The sequence below is a fragment of the Lagopus leucura genome, unplaced genomic scaffold (genome assembly GCF_019238085.1).
Source record: "Lagopus leucura isolate 7727_CA_CO unplaced genomic scaffold, USGS_WTPT01 Super-Scaffold_100009, whole genome shotgun sequence".
NCBI lineage: Eukaryota > Metazoa > Chordata > Aves > Galliformes > Phasianidae > Lagopus > Lagopus leucura.
Genome location: NW_024962266.1, coordinates 10,627,085 through 10,641,599, shown reverse-complemented (window position 1 = coordinate 10,641,599; position 14,515 = coordinate 10,627,085). Strand labels below are relative to the sequence as shown.

The 14,515-nt window shown below is 35.3% G+C and overlaps 1 protein-coding gene across 1 annotated transcript in view; it reads right to left on the bottom strand.

Moving 5' to 3' along the window:
- The window catches only part of COL11A1 (collagen type XI alpha 1 chain), a 131,574-nt gene that overhangs the window by 108,304 nt on the left and 8,755 nt on the right, over positions 1 to 14,515 (bottom strand). The window contains exons 2-4 of the mRNA XM_042873859.1: positions 5,934 to 6,101; positions 2,821 to 3,034; positions 525 to 687 (exon numbers count right to left, since the gene is read on the bottom strand). Of these exons, the coding sequence (XP_042729793.1) occupies positions 525 to 687; positions 2,821 to 3,034; positions 5,934 to 6,101 (545 nt within the window). The remainder of the gene's footprint in view (positions 1 to 524; positions 688 to 2,820; positions 3,035 to 5,933; positions 6,102 to 14,515) is intronic.

Here is a 14,515-nt window from a genome sequence, read left to right as displayed (position 1 = left end):
ATATACGTCCTTATTGCCAAAGTATGTTCCAGTTACTGGAAAGATTAATAAGTGGGATAAGCAATGTAAGAGATCCACGTTATGTAGAAAACTTTCCAGGTCTTTCCACCCATCTCTCAAACACTGTTAACCTGCACAAATATCAGTAACTGCTTAGGAGAGGCAGAACTGAAATAATATCTAATTTTATCATAATACTCAGCTTTGCCAGAAATTCTCACAAACATTTCAGGTATCTCAATAGTAGGCAGGAATACAATAAAAGCAAGCCCTTTCCAGAAACTATTTCAGCTAAAGAACAGAGAAATGCACTGTAACTTCTAACAATAGAGACACTTCTGTTTCTCTTGTTTTTCATCTCAACCTATTCTAACATGTTCATAAATGAGTTTCAACATTTTATCAACTTTTCCCATGTAAAAATTATTCTAATCTGAATTAAATCCTTTTCTCAAAACTAAATAGCTCAATTTTCTTAAAAGTAGATTAGAAAACAAATGGAATTGAATATTGATTTTTTTTACCTCAAATACTTCTTCATCCAGAATCCTGGTTCCAAAGACAGTGATGCCATTAGTGTCCACAATTGGTTTGTCACTTCTCTCCAGTGGTTTTGTCGTTTTTTTGTTGCAGTCAACAATCATTGTAACACTTTTCTTCTCCACACTAATGGCTACTCGATGCCACCTATTAAAACATAATTCTACTCTAAATCCTGTTTTGAAGAGTACGTCAATGTATTTATATCAAAGCAGCTTACTGCACTTAGTGCACTGATAAAAAGTTGTACCTAAAATGTTAAATGTCTATTTCCTTCACACGTGCAAATGGTATTGTGTTTTGTCTATCCACTGTGTAACTTAGGTTCTTTTGTACAAAGGAATCTGATGCAGAGCCCATATTAGGTCATGATCCTATGTTAGATGAAATTCTCTGAAGCTTTTGCCCAGTGAACTTAAATTAGAAGTGCACTGTTTACATTTTATCAGAGTAGGCTAATTTGATTTTCTAAATTACTTAAATGACTCATGCAAAAGGCTCATTCAGAGTAGCTCTTAGCTACTATGTTTTACTATCTGTTCTTGATGATCAATCCCGAAAATTTTATAACATTCTTTTGCCTTTCTGTTCCAACATAGTAGTTTTTCCAGCTACAACTACTGGAAATGATTGCCAATATTCCTGCAAAAATAGCTTCCTCTACATAAAGCTTCACCAAAAAAGTGAAGCAGTTCAGAATATTGACACATATTTAAAAGACATATAGGTACATTTTTAAGAATTTGCCCAATTGTACTATGTTCTTTATGACATTTGAATGGCAGAGCATATTAATTAGTCAGTCTCCCTGCTATGACTATTTAAATATCTAAGAGTAAGGCACTTTATAATTTAATGTGGAAAAAAAAAAAAAAGCATTTTTGATGCAAAAAGTGTTGAGGCTGTCTGTTTCAGTGAGACAACTTAGACAATGAGCTGCTGTATACAAAGGGGGACACCTCAAGGCTATTGGAATCTGACTGGTAAACAGTATCAGTGAGCCAGAGCTCACTCATGTTTGCTCTGGATCGCAGTTAAATATTATCATTATAAAAGCAAACTGTCCACGAATCCTCAGGCATATTACACTGTTTACACTTCTTCAATATATTTCATTTTGAGATGAAGGTGGCTGCCCTAGATCCTTCCTAAAAGAGCTGAATCAGAATGAAAATTTCAGTCCATTTTTGAAAGCATGCAAAAGCTGAATGAATGGAAAAAATAGCTCACTATGTGACTGACTTCAGTTGGCTTAGAAGTTTTATATGCCCACTGCAGAATATTCTCATTTTGATTTTTCTTTTTATCAGATTCTAAAGAGTTTAGGTGAAATTTTGAGAGCCATGTTCAGGTTTCATGGTAAAATTTCATTGTGTGGCAACTCAAGTCATAATAATTGATAATTATTTTTCAAAAATATTTCCTTTATCTTTGTATTAATTTACTAACATATCATTGTAGTTGAATTTACTTGTCACCTTTTCCTCTACCAATCTGTTAATTAAACAAAAAGATGTAATAATATTCCATCTTGTGCATTTCTGATGCTTCTGGCAGCTTTTCTTGAACTGTGGCACAATAAGTATTAATTCTCTGAAGGGATATATGTCTTCAAAAGAAACAATAACAAATGCAAAAAGCACTAGAATGGCATTCCTGGAAACAACTGCTTGTCTTCAAAGGGAAGTTAGAGTATAAAGCATTAACACCTGTAGTTAGAATGCATTAAGTGTTTGAAATTAATTCCCTTTAATAACGATGAAGTGTGAATCCTTGCAACATTTCAAATTAATTCTCCATCTGACTTTTCCCTAATTTCCTTATACACAGGCATATCAAAGATCTTATTCATCCATTGTTTTAGCTCAGGATAGGAAAAAGTATGCATTCTCATGTCAATTTACTTTCAGTTTTCATATCACCTTCAAATGGAGTAGATGACCCTTAAAGTGAGACTATTATTTCAGACTTCTGAAAAAACGGCAAGAGTCTTCTTTAGTTTACTTTTACCTTCCATGGCTATTTCCTCACTCACTAATTCCTCACTATGAATTCCTCATAATTCATAGAAATAGAGAAGTTTGGTTTTATTGGTGGCTCTGTACTCCATTTCAGGCTGGAGTTGTGTTCCGTTTCAAAGCTCCTCTGATTTTGTACCACAGCAGTTCAACTATATGGAAATTGTTCATAATTAGTTAATTATTTGCAGTACCTATTTGGAAAGACCATTATATGATGTGATTTATTTTTTTTTTTTCCACCTTAAAATTTTGCACTTACTTGCCATCAGCAATGTTGACTGTTCTGAAAAGAGGATAGTCTTCTGGGGCAGGCTTTCCATTTTGGTCTTCAAAGAGGAAGACAGGGGATCTTCCAACTTCAACACCTATTTGTTGAATTCCTTGTTCATTGTAGACAGACAGAAGGAAGGACTGAATGCCCTTTTTAGGTTTTACTGTCATCAGTATTGAAAAATCTTCTGGAAAATCTCCATCTGCAAAGAGAACAAAGTATACTGTTACAAATTCTGTAACTACCCTATGGTCATTTTATTTTTTCTCTAAGAGGATCCTATATATAATCTGTTTTTTTTTTTTGTTTATTCTCCAAAATGAATATAGAGAAAACTACCATAAGAAAATGTTTGCTCTCTTTTGTAACTGTGGTCTTGCTTTAATTCTTAACGTGTACAACTTAACTTTTTAAATCATTAAAAATGATTTTAAAAACTGATGAGAAAATGCTTAAGGCAGGTGATGTGTACATCTATTCTGGGCATGTGCTCTTCATTCGGGTTATATCCTATCAAAAGAACTTACGAGTTTTATCAGAAAGATAACTAAAGATGACTCTTACTTTGTTCAGTAGTTCCCGTTATCACTGCAGTGATGTAATATTTCCAGATTTTGCACATACATTGTGTGAATATAAGTAATATTCCTGCACTGTTCATCTTAAAATTCAAAAAATAAAGAACTTTCTAACAGAAAATGAATGTTAAAGTTTATGCATATACAGGTTTTGGACACTCAACTGAAACCGATATCAAAGCCTTCTAAACTACTAAATTTCTTGGTTATTCATGTTGTTCTATTTGGACAATACAAAAAATAATAGAAAAAAAATTGGAGGAAAATTGCTAAAAAAAATCTTTGGGTATTTCTGGATGTACATTCCTGTCATTTATACACTCTTTTGTAAAAGATATTTAATAACTGACAAATAATCAGTACGACAAAATTCTCAACAGTTACTTTTACAATTGTACAATGCCTTCCAATCAGTGAAATCAGTGTCTGTTGTTCTCTGGTTGGTGAATATTATTAGATCTATTTTTAAATGATGAATTTATTGATGCTCTCAGCTTTTATCATTAGTTCCCTAGAAGCTAGAAGCTAACCTATACTCTCTGATGAGTCATAGGAATTAGATGGAAGCAAGCATAGGATGGATTACAACTCATTTTGTTTAGCTAAAATGGCATCTCACAACTCAACCTTGGTTTTCACATGTTGTCTTTTCACAATCATTAAAAAAGAAATGAAGAAATTTCATGCTAAGAAAAAGGGACAGACACATCCAAATATCTATAAGAATATTCTTTGAAAATGAAGGATTTCTTGTGGTGGGGAGAGGATGTCTGTCTTGCAGGACTTAAAAGGAAGCAATTGTCATAATCACTTCCTAAAAATTGTTTCTAGGCTCTTCACTGAAGTAGAAGGTAGCATGACATTTTCTTGTATTAAGCAAAGTTTTGTGGTAGTTTCTTTTCACATTATCAGTGATCTGTGCTTTTTATTTACTTCTTGCACACACAAATGTTGCAACAAGCCATTGAAATCAAGCAAACTCATCCAAGTTGTAATGCATAAACTGAAAGCATTAAGAAGAGGAATACTTAAGTTAAGGCCGTCAAAGGCTATAGAAATTTACAAGTCAGCCAACAACATGAGGTAAATATTTGTTCTGGCATTCAAGTAAGAATCAAGTGAACAGTTATTAGTGAAGCTGCCAGATCACCTCTTCATGCTACGATATCATTCATGAGCAAGTGCAAGACAACCCAAGCTCTCTGAGACTCAGGTTTTCATTCAGCACAAAGTGCCTGTGCTGTTCTAAACTCCTTTCAACATCAATGAGTCAAAGTCAGTTTAATCTGTCCAGTTGTATTTAAATGAACATTTAAAGTTTTTTTCTCACAGCACTTGGCTTCAAGGATACACATTGTAAAGCTCAGAATATAAGGATGACAATTACACAGTGCAGCTTCTGCAATTTTTCAGTATAATGGATCATTTTGCACCTTTTAAAGAAAGACTAATCTCCATTCTGACACCCTTACTTACTTGAAATAACAACTACACACAATCATACCGATATTGGTAAGGCATTGTAAATTGTCAAGTGCCATTCAGTGAATAGTACTTTTAAGTGGTGAGCTCTGTTAACTACATGTAACTTTGTTGACATGTTTTAAAAATTAACAAATTTTATCTTTCTAGTTAATTTTACTTTGATTTTCTACCAAAAATAAAAAAGTGAATTGATAATTAAAACGAACATGCAAGATATGCTTGAACTGTTTGTAGTTGTTTCCCATATTCCTGTAGGAATGCATTATTGCTAGAAAGTAATAAATATTTGACCATTTTATCTTTGCTGATGTCTATATGACTGAAACTTCAAAAGAGAAAAAAGGTATTTTCTTTGCTCACAACTGTGTTTATAGAGACACTTAATCAAACTGTATGTGATGTATCAAAGTAGGAAAATTAAATGTTTCAGGATTTCTTTTAATATCCTTATAATCATTTTCCTCAATATGTTTGGGTCAAATGAAGAGTGATAGCAAACTAATGGAGTAAAAGCCCTTCTTCAACGTACAATTATTTTCTTCCAAAATGTGATTATTTCGTGTTAGAGAAATTTGAGAGAAGATGGAATCACACTACTTGCTGTCCACAACTAGCCTTGTTTAGTCCTCCAAATACTCAGATACTCTTAAATAACTTATTGCAATGGCCAATCACAACTCATTTCTACCAGCATAAAAAGAATTGCTTTTAAATGCTCTACTGAATCGAGAGGAAGCATGCCAAAGCCACCAAATAAGCTTTCCTTCAGACAAAATCATGGAAAAACTGGGTAACATGGCTTACAGACTTGTTCTACTGGTGATGCAGAATTTGAAAAGCTTTATCACTGAAACCAATAAAAACAGCTTCATTCCACAGATTAAGAGCACATCCTGTCATTTGTGTGCAGTCACACTTCTAGGGATAACAGAATTACTTTGTGGTACTGACAATGGACTACACGCTGCAATTTTAGATACCGTAAATGGACAGGCAGTAAGATAATTTAACAAAGTAATAGCTTTCTGATAATCTTACCTGGGTACAATTGCTTTGTTGGGGCACTGAGCTGTGCAGTTTTTGAAACTCTGTAGGCAACATCTGAGCCTTTTGAATCTCTTCTGTTAGTGCAAAATCCTGCTGTTCTTGATACTCCTTCTGGTGAATTATGAAATTCTAATACTTTTAGCACATCAACTGGTTCAGCTGACAAAGAAAAAAAATAAGTTACCATCTTATATCTCCACAATTAGCAGACTTTAAGAAGAAAATGCATTTCATTGCAAAAGCATATGTGTAATCATAACAGTAACTGCATCCTGGTTTGATTTACTGCAGACAACTCCTACATCAGAATGCTCTTTTAACGGGATTATTAATTTTTAAATATGTAAAGGTTCATCAAATCTAACAGAAATGTTATGATCAGATATATGAATACTTAGACTCATTGAAAATCAGTTTTCCAAAGGCATGGAAATTTGGTGATTTAAATTTATAACACATTATTTTATTGAGTAACTTAGAACTAATTTCAAAAGTTTCAGAAGCATTCAGCTACTAATCTTGTAGCTGAATCTAGAGTTGCTAACATTAGGAAATATTTTGACTCTTATGAATGCTTCCTCAAATGCCATGTCATAAGGAAGAAGCTTATCTCTTTTCCAATTAGAGAAAAAGAAAACTGTTTTGACTGCAAGGAGTGCACAGACAGAATCATAGAATGGCCAAAGTTTAGGGAATTACTTGTCTTCTACCTACAATAGCACCAGGAAATGGATGTATTTAGATCAATCTTTACTTAACAACTAGATTTTCAGAAGGAACATCTTTAGTCAGAAGTCCAAAGAAAGTAAGTTAGTGGAATGGATTATTTTGTCTACTATTTATCAGAATTAAGCCATTCATCAGATCTTTACTTAGAAATTTAGTAAAAGAAAGACCTGTGCTACTTAACCTGCCCTTAAAGAGAAAAGGCACCCAACCATCTTCTCTGACTGTCTTGGTGGCCACCTACTTGACACACTTCAGTTTATCATTATCTTTCCTACACTGGGAATTCAAGGCATGGTCTAATGAGTGCTGAATCAAATAAAGTGAAAAATTTTGTGCCTCCGTCTGCTGTCTGCACTCCTTTTTATGCAGGTCAGTATGTTTTAGGCTTATTTACAGTCATGGTATGCAATTGATGCTTAGCTTTCTGTTTGTGTGAAGCTCTATAGCCTTTCAACAGAGCTGCTACCCTAGACAGTAGTGTTGCAAGAGGTTTTTCAGTTTCAGGAGTTTCATTATTTTCCAGCCAAAATTCAAATGGATTGTCTTGTCTTTAGGTGCCAACTACAATGCATTTATGCCTGTTGTCTGACAGTTCAAAATTGTAGATCCAAAGAAATTCAGAGCTACTATTTCACTGAGATCGTTACAAAATTGTTTTGAAATATATCACAGAATTGTAGGGGCTGGAAGGGACTTCTGGAAATTGAGTCCAGCAGGTTGCACAGGTAGAAATCTAGGCAGGTCTTGAACATCTCCAGAGAAGGAGACTCCACAACCTCTCTGGGCAGCCTGTTCCACTGCTCTGTCACTCTGACAGTAAAGAAGGTATTCCTTGCCTTAATATAGAATTTCCTGTGTTCCAGTTTTTGCTCCTTGCTTCTACTGTTGCTCACCACTGAAAAGAGTCCAATCCCACAGACTTGAATCCCATGCATTTGAGTCTATAAACAGTGATGAGATTGCTTCTCAGCCTTCTCCAAGACTGAAGGGTCCTAGGTCTTTCAGCCTTTCCTCCCATGGGATATGCTCCAGGCCCTTTATCATCCTTTGTTGTCCTCTGCTGAAATTTTTCAAAGAGACCGCTGTCTTCTTTAGAACTGGGGAGCCCAGAACTGGAAACAGCACTCCAGATGTGTCCTCACCAAGGCAAAGTAGAGGGGAGAGGATCGCTTCCCTCAAACTGCTGACCATGCTCTTTTTAATGTACCCCAGGATACCACTGGCCTTCTTAGCCACAAGAACACACTGCTGGCTCATGGCCAACCTGCTGATCACTAGGACAACCAGATCCTTCTCTGCGGAGCTCCTTTCCAGGTCAGGCCCTAACCTGTACTGATGCATGCAGTTATTTTTCCCCAGATGCAAGACTACTATTGCTCTTGTTGAAACTCATTGGCTTTCTCTCTGCCCAACTCTCCAGTCTGTCTAGATCTTGTTAAATGCCTGCATGTCCTTCTGGTTGCCAGCCACTCCTCCCAGCTTTGTAAAAGACCAGACCCAGCACCGACCTCTGGGGAACACTGCTAATTATAGGTTTCCAACCAGACTCTGTGCCACTGACTCTGTAAGTAAATAATAATAATAATAATAATAATAATAATAATATCTTTAATCAATGGAAGTTCACCTCAGAAAAAGGGCTAAGTACTGAATAAGCAAGCAGTGACAGAATATAGTTTGCCTACTGCACATGTTTTCTGCTGAAGAAAAAATCAGGTGTTGATTCTCATACACCCTACAGACAATGGCTTCCCTGAGAGATATATATATATATATATATATATATATACATTAATGGAAACATGATTTTAACCGGTCATTTCTCCACTAGGACTTTTCTGCAGCTTTCTTGTTGACAAACTCATAACCACCACAGCTGGAAAAACAAAATCTTACATGACTATCAAAGCTGAGTAATGTATTTGGGAAATACGACCTTTCTACATATCCTTGAAATGCACTGCAGCATTGACTATTGCTAATTTACTCTCTGTATTCACTTTATAAGTTGATAAATACTAACTTAAGCCCTCAAATTCATTGTGTATGCATATTCAACTATTTAAAGGATTGCTTTCATGCAACAAATGAAAGTGTGAAAACATAGGCAAAGTGGTATTCTAATTAGAGTTCCTCTTGGACACATCTGTCTTTATTCTTTTTTCTTACTATTTCTAGCCAGTTTTGCTATTATTTCCCTCACTGAGGCATCTTCTCACTGGTGACGGGTGACAGGATGAGGGGAAATGACATTAAGTTCAGCCAGGGGAAGTTTAGGTTGGAGATCAGGAAAAACTTCTTTACAGAAAGGGTTTTTAAGCAGTGGAATAGTCTCCTCGGGGAAGTGGTTGAGTAACCATCCCCGAATGTGTTTAAAAACCTTTTGGATGTGGTGCTCAGGGACATGATTTAGCGGAGGGTTGTTAGGGTAGTTTAGTTAGGTCATGGTTGGACTTGATGATCTTTAAGGTCTTTTCCAACCTGAGTGATTCTATGATTCTATTATTCTATTTCCTCTATTGCCAAATATGATGAAGTCAACTATGTGTTAAACCTAACTTTGAATAACACAGGATTTGAGATTTTCTTAATCAGCCCAGAATGTACATAACTTCTTCTGGTTTAAAATATAATCACAAATAATGCCCATAAGCTTTACTTTTTTATTTTAATTCCATTTAAATTTTTCATCTGATCATGCTATTAAATACAAATCTTAAATGTTTATTACAAGCTAATACTACATACAATTTGAATAAATGCTATAGTACATACCTTCTCTAACTCTGTTACTTAAAATGTCCTACAGATTCAATATGTTCAAACAATTTTGAAAGCAAAGTTACAGTAGTCTGCAAATTCTGAAAAACCTGCCTTATTTCTCTGGATGTTAGTACGTATAAAGCTCTTTCTATAGGTAAACATATTTCTAAAGCTACTGAAGGAACACTCACATTGTTTTCGATAGCTGATGGCTATTTTTGCAGTATCTATAGTTAATTTAAATCAGTCACTGGAAAACTCAGTGAAAGTATAAGTCAACCACTGCTACATTCTTTTTTCTTTTGCTCTTTTATATAATTTGTACCAGATTATTTTTCTTCATTATTTTTTTAGAACAAAGGCTGGCTAGAAAAGTCTTCATCCTTAAACAAGATTATTCATTACTTCATGCTGATTCTGCTGCTAAAAAACTTCCAGTCATAAAACAGAATCATAAAAGTGAGCAATGTTCAAACCACAAATTCTAAATAACAAAAATGAACATTTGTTAAAAGTGTATAGGTGATATTTATTTCCTCAAACTGTGAGTCAAGGCTCATGAACAGTAAAAAAAACAAAAAAACAAAAAAAAAAACTACTCAGTTTACAGTGGTTTCTAAATAGAAAAGGCATATAAATTTTTAAAAAAAGATTAATCAGTTCATCTCCAATAAAAAAGCAGACAGGAATTCATAAATTCTAATATCCTTCTCTACAAAAGCATGCTTTTCATAGAAACCTACTTAGCATTCATTCATAGAATCATAATTATCCCCCGTTGAAAAGGATCCAGAAGGATCATCAAATCCAACTCCTGACACTCATCCATCATCCAAACACAGGATTTCTGATTTTGTGCCTCTTCCTCAAATATTTTTGCAACATTCTTGTGTACGCCATTTTTAAAATCAGATTAGGATGCAACCTGTCTGGTTACTGAACTATAGTTCAGGCCTGAAAGTCTCATAGCTGCCAGTGCCACTGAAAATAGGGCCTCAGTGTTAAAACTTTGCCTCTACTTTTTTTCTGTGTCAAGCTGTCGTATATTTAGATTTCTGCAAACATACTCTCATACTAGAAATTTTGTTCTGGTGAATTTCAACACTTTTTATATTTACTGAAACTATGGAAATATGGAAATGCAGTTGGAACAGCCATAAACACCTATATTTATCCTTACATTTACAGACAGGCTGATATGGCATTAGTCTCAAAATTCTTGAGAAGTGCACCATGCACATTCAAATCACCTACACAAGACCTCTACAGAAAGCACTAAATGCAGTTGCTCTTAATAAGTCACAAAGCTCACACATTTGGGAATCCAGCCAAAAATAAACAGGTCTTGGAAAACAGCAGAACTTACATTCTAACTGTTTAGAATTATCCTGTCTGAAGTATAAAGGAGGATGAGAAATATGTTTGCATAGCCAACAACTGACCTGCTTAGAAGACCAGGATAGAGAGGTAGAAAGATGACTCTCAAATTCAGGGAAGAACACAGTCTAGCAGCTATCAACAGAGACCGTGATTGCTCTCTGCCAGTTTCGTAAGGTTCTGCAGTGCTCAGTGTCAGTCTGACCTGTGAGCTTCATCTCTTCCTGTAAACCATCTCTCCTCTAGCATGTTTCTCCCACATAATTTCTGGGATGAAACAATAAGAAGCAGCCAGAAACAGTATCAAGGCCACGCTGTTTGCCTGTATGTATGAAACTCAAATTAGGATTACAATTTGTATGAGAGCTGCTCTCAAAGTAATACCTCCCATTTTACTGTGTCATCCCAAGACCTGCATATAAGGGACACCATTAATTTATTAGCAGACATAGGGCCACTCACAAGAACTTATTTATTTTACTCTCTAATATAATGTCCCTTAATAGTTTTCTCAGATGAGAAGAAAGCTGCAAATTAATGATATACTTTTGCATCCTTCTGACTTAGCACTAAGATTTGAGATTGCAAAGAAATAGACCACAAACAAACAAAATCAGGAAGCTCTGTTCACCAGTCTCTGGGGTGCAGTTAATTCTCCCTGTGGAATTTATGTATCAGTTTTGAAAACTGGACAATATAAGTTTGTCAAAATACAGGATCCAGATCCTGAAAGTCAGTCCCTTCAGGCAGTGACTTTATGGCCACACTGGCTTGATGCTTGAAGCCCACCTCCTGCAGGCGAACCAGCCAGATCCTCAGTACATGCCTATGTAAAGAAGCCTATCTTCTCCAGAGCAGAACCTGCACTTCTCAGGCAAAGCTCTCCTGAATATCAGGCTGCAAACAAAATGCAAGCTTCCACTCTTTCATGTTTCCAATGATGTAGTACCAACTGCAAGTGGTCATTCGTCTCATTAGATACTACAGTGAGAATATCAATAGTATCTATCCTTATTTTGAAAAACAAAAGTCAATGTGCAGCTTTCACTGCCACTAACAGACTATGCAATAGTAGCCAGAGAAAAACAGTTCATAAGTGCTGGGATTTCAGGAATGATTAAGGAGAATCCTTCAGAAATCACATTTTTAGAACAGAGAGGTGTATGAGCTATGATCCTAAGTGTCTTATCATCTTTCAGTATACCATACTGTTAATCAGATAGCTCCAGCATAATTTCATAGTTTTCAAAAACGTGAAAGTACAAGAAAATTTTAGCTATGTACTACCTCAGCACCTGAAATAACATCAGAGAATCATAGAACAGCTTGGGTTGGAAGGGGCCATCAAATTCCACCCCCCACCATGGGCAGGATTGCCACCCACTTGTAACTTTTAATTCTGTTCTTCATTACTGCAGTATGACTGAAGTACCTTTACTCACCCAGTGAACTTTTCACACTTATACTGGTACGGATAAGAACATTTGGTTCATATTAAATGTAAGACATAGACTATATTTAAGCTTCCTTTGCTTTCTTTCCCCACCCTAAGGTTTCTATTTACTTCCTGTGGAATAAAAAAAGAGCAAGACAGAACTAGATTGGCAGAAACATAAGAACTTCTAAGCTAGTTTAAATTATACCAAAATATGTGTAAAAGCATGTTAAGTAAGAAGAAAATCCACCTCTGCTGGCATCTCCCTTTTAAAAAATTAAAAGGAAAGCAGCAAATAACTGAGCATAATAAATGGTTTCTGGTCTGGTCCTGCTAAGTGAATAAGGAGCATCTAGAACTCAGCGGGGCTAATTAGCTGTAAACTGGATCCCAGATCACAGTGTAATACTGCAAGGTCAGGATACATTATGATAATGAATTACATGAGGGAAACTTAATACGTTTTTTTGTTGCAGGTTTTTTGTTAGCATTTTGAAGACTAGACTTCCTATACATACAATGATACATTTACTTTAAATCCTATGGCAGTGCTTTACATTCAACGCTTTAATAATCACATCTTTTAAAAATATAAAATCATAGATTGAACAGAACCTTTAAAAAACTAGACTACATGCTGATTATATTGTCGTAGTTAGAAATACAGCTTTCACTTAATTCCATTCCACAATCTCTAAATGGAAATTAACTCTAAAATGCATCATCCTCATAATCATAGCTAGTATCTCTTAGGTAATATGACTCTACCTTTATTTTGGTTGAAACTGCTCATGGAGGATGCTCAAGGGTAATAATAATATAGACTATCATATAAGAGGAATGAAAGACTGAGAAACTGTGCAAAAAGACAGACTGAAATACTTTGGATAGACAGTCTGTGGTGATGATTTATTCAACATATGATATAAGCCTCCTTGTTTAAGGAATTACCCTAGTTACTGTATTAATGCCCAGCATGATCAAGTCTACCTATGGAAAAGCTTCTGATAGGTGCCCACATAACTCTAGGTAAAAGCACAAGAATCACAAGACAGGGTCAAGTTGTATTTGTCAAGACAGTTTGCCTTGGTATGGTCAAAGCTGGTAGATAACATTTGGATTTTTTTAAATGCAATGGCAGGTGGTAATTAAATGAATGGTATTTAATCTTTTCCTAATTTATAAATAAATACCCTTGCTGTAACTAAGATCATGGCAAACAATATCTTAGTGATAGGTAATAAAATTTATTGTTTGTGCTTCAGCAGCCGTGATTCAAATTCTGTATATAAGTATATGAGGGTGAAAGTGATCTGAAGAGTCATCTGAAAGTGATGCCTCTCATTTTATTATGATGGCCCACAACATCAGGGCAGATGTTGATGGTATGGCAGTAAAGGGTGAACCTTCCCACCTATATCCTTCTACATTTTGTTGCCACTTGACAGATGGCAGCAGAGGGGCAGTCTGACAAAATGGTGTCTGAAACACAAGTGTATATGAAGCAAAGGTGTGTCACTGAATTCCCACACGTTAAGAGATGGGCACTCATTGACGTTCATTGATGCTTGTTGAACATTTATGGAGACCAAACAGCAGATGTGAGCCCAGTGAAGCAGTGGGTGGTATATTTCAGCGGTGGTGACAAGTGTGTCAGCTCCATTGGTACAGGTTTTTGAGTACAACATGCAGACTCACATCCATTGCCAGTGCAAGTGCATAGCTAATGGTGGTGACTACACTGAAAAATAGTTTTTTGTAGATGAGAATTTCCCCATTCAAATAGTTATTGTGCTCTTTGTGGTAGTTTCCATAGAAATAAATAGTTAAGTAAAGATTTTGATTTACAGCAGATGCTTCATTACAATTTCTAACTACTGACCAGCTGCAGCAAAGATCCAAAACAAAAAGAGGTTTACTATACAGGCTTACTTAAATAATATATAAATAATTAATATAAGAAAAATCATAAATAATGCAACATAATACATAAATATAATACATAGTATATAAAACATATAAAGCTACTGAGTGACAATAATGTATATTTTAGGTATGTTAATGTTAAGCAATTAACACACACTGCAAGTAGAATTGTACTGGTTCATATAAATACAATGTGTTTCTATCCCAAATCTCTTTTAAAAGCTGATGTGTTTCTATCAATTTTCACTTAAGCATGAGGAACACTTCAGCTCCTGTTTCTTCCCATACTTATCAGCTTCCATTCACTGCTTCTTACTGGAAATTTGAGTCTGCTGCTGTCACA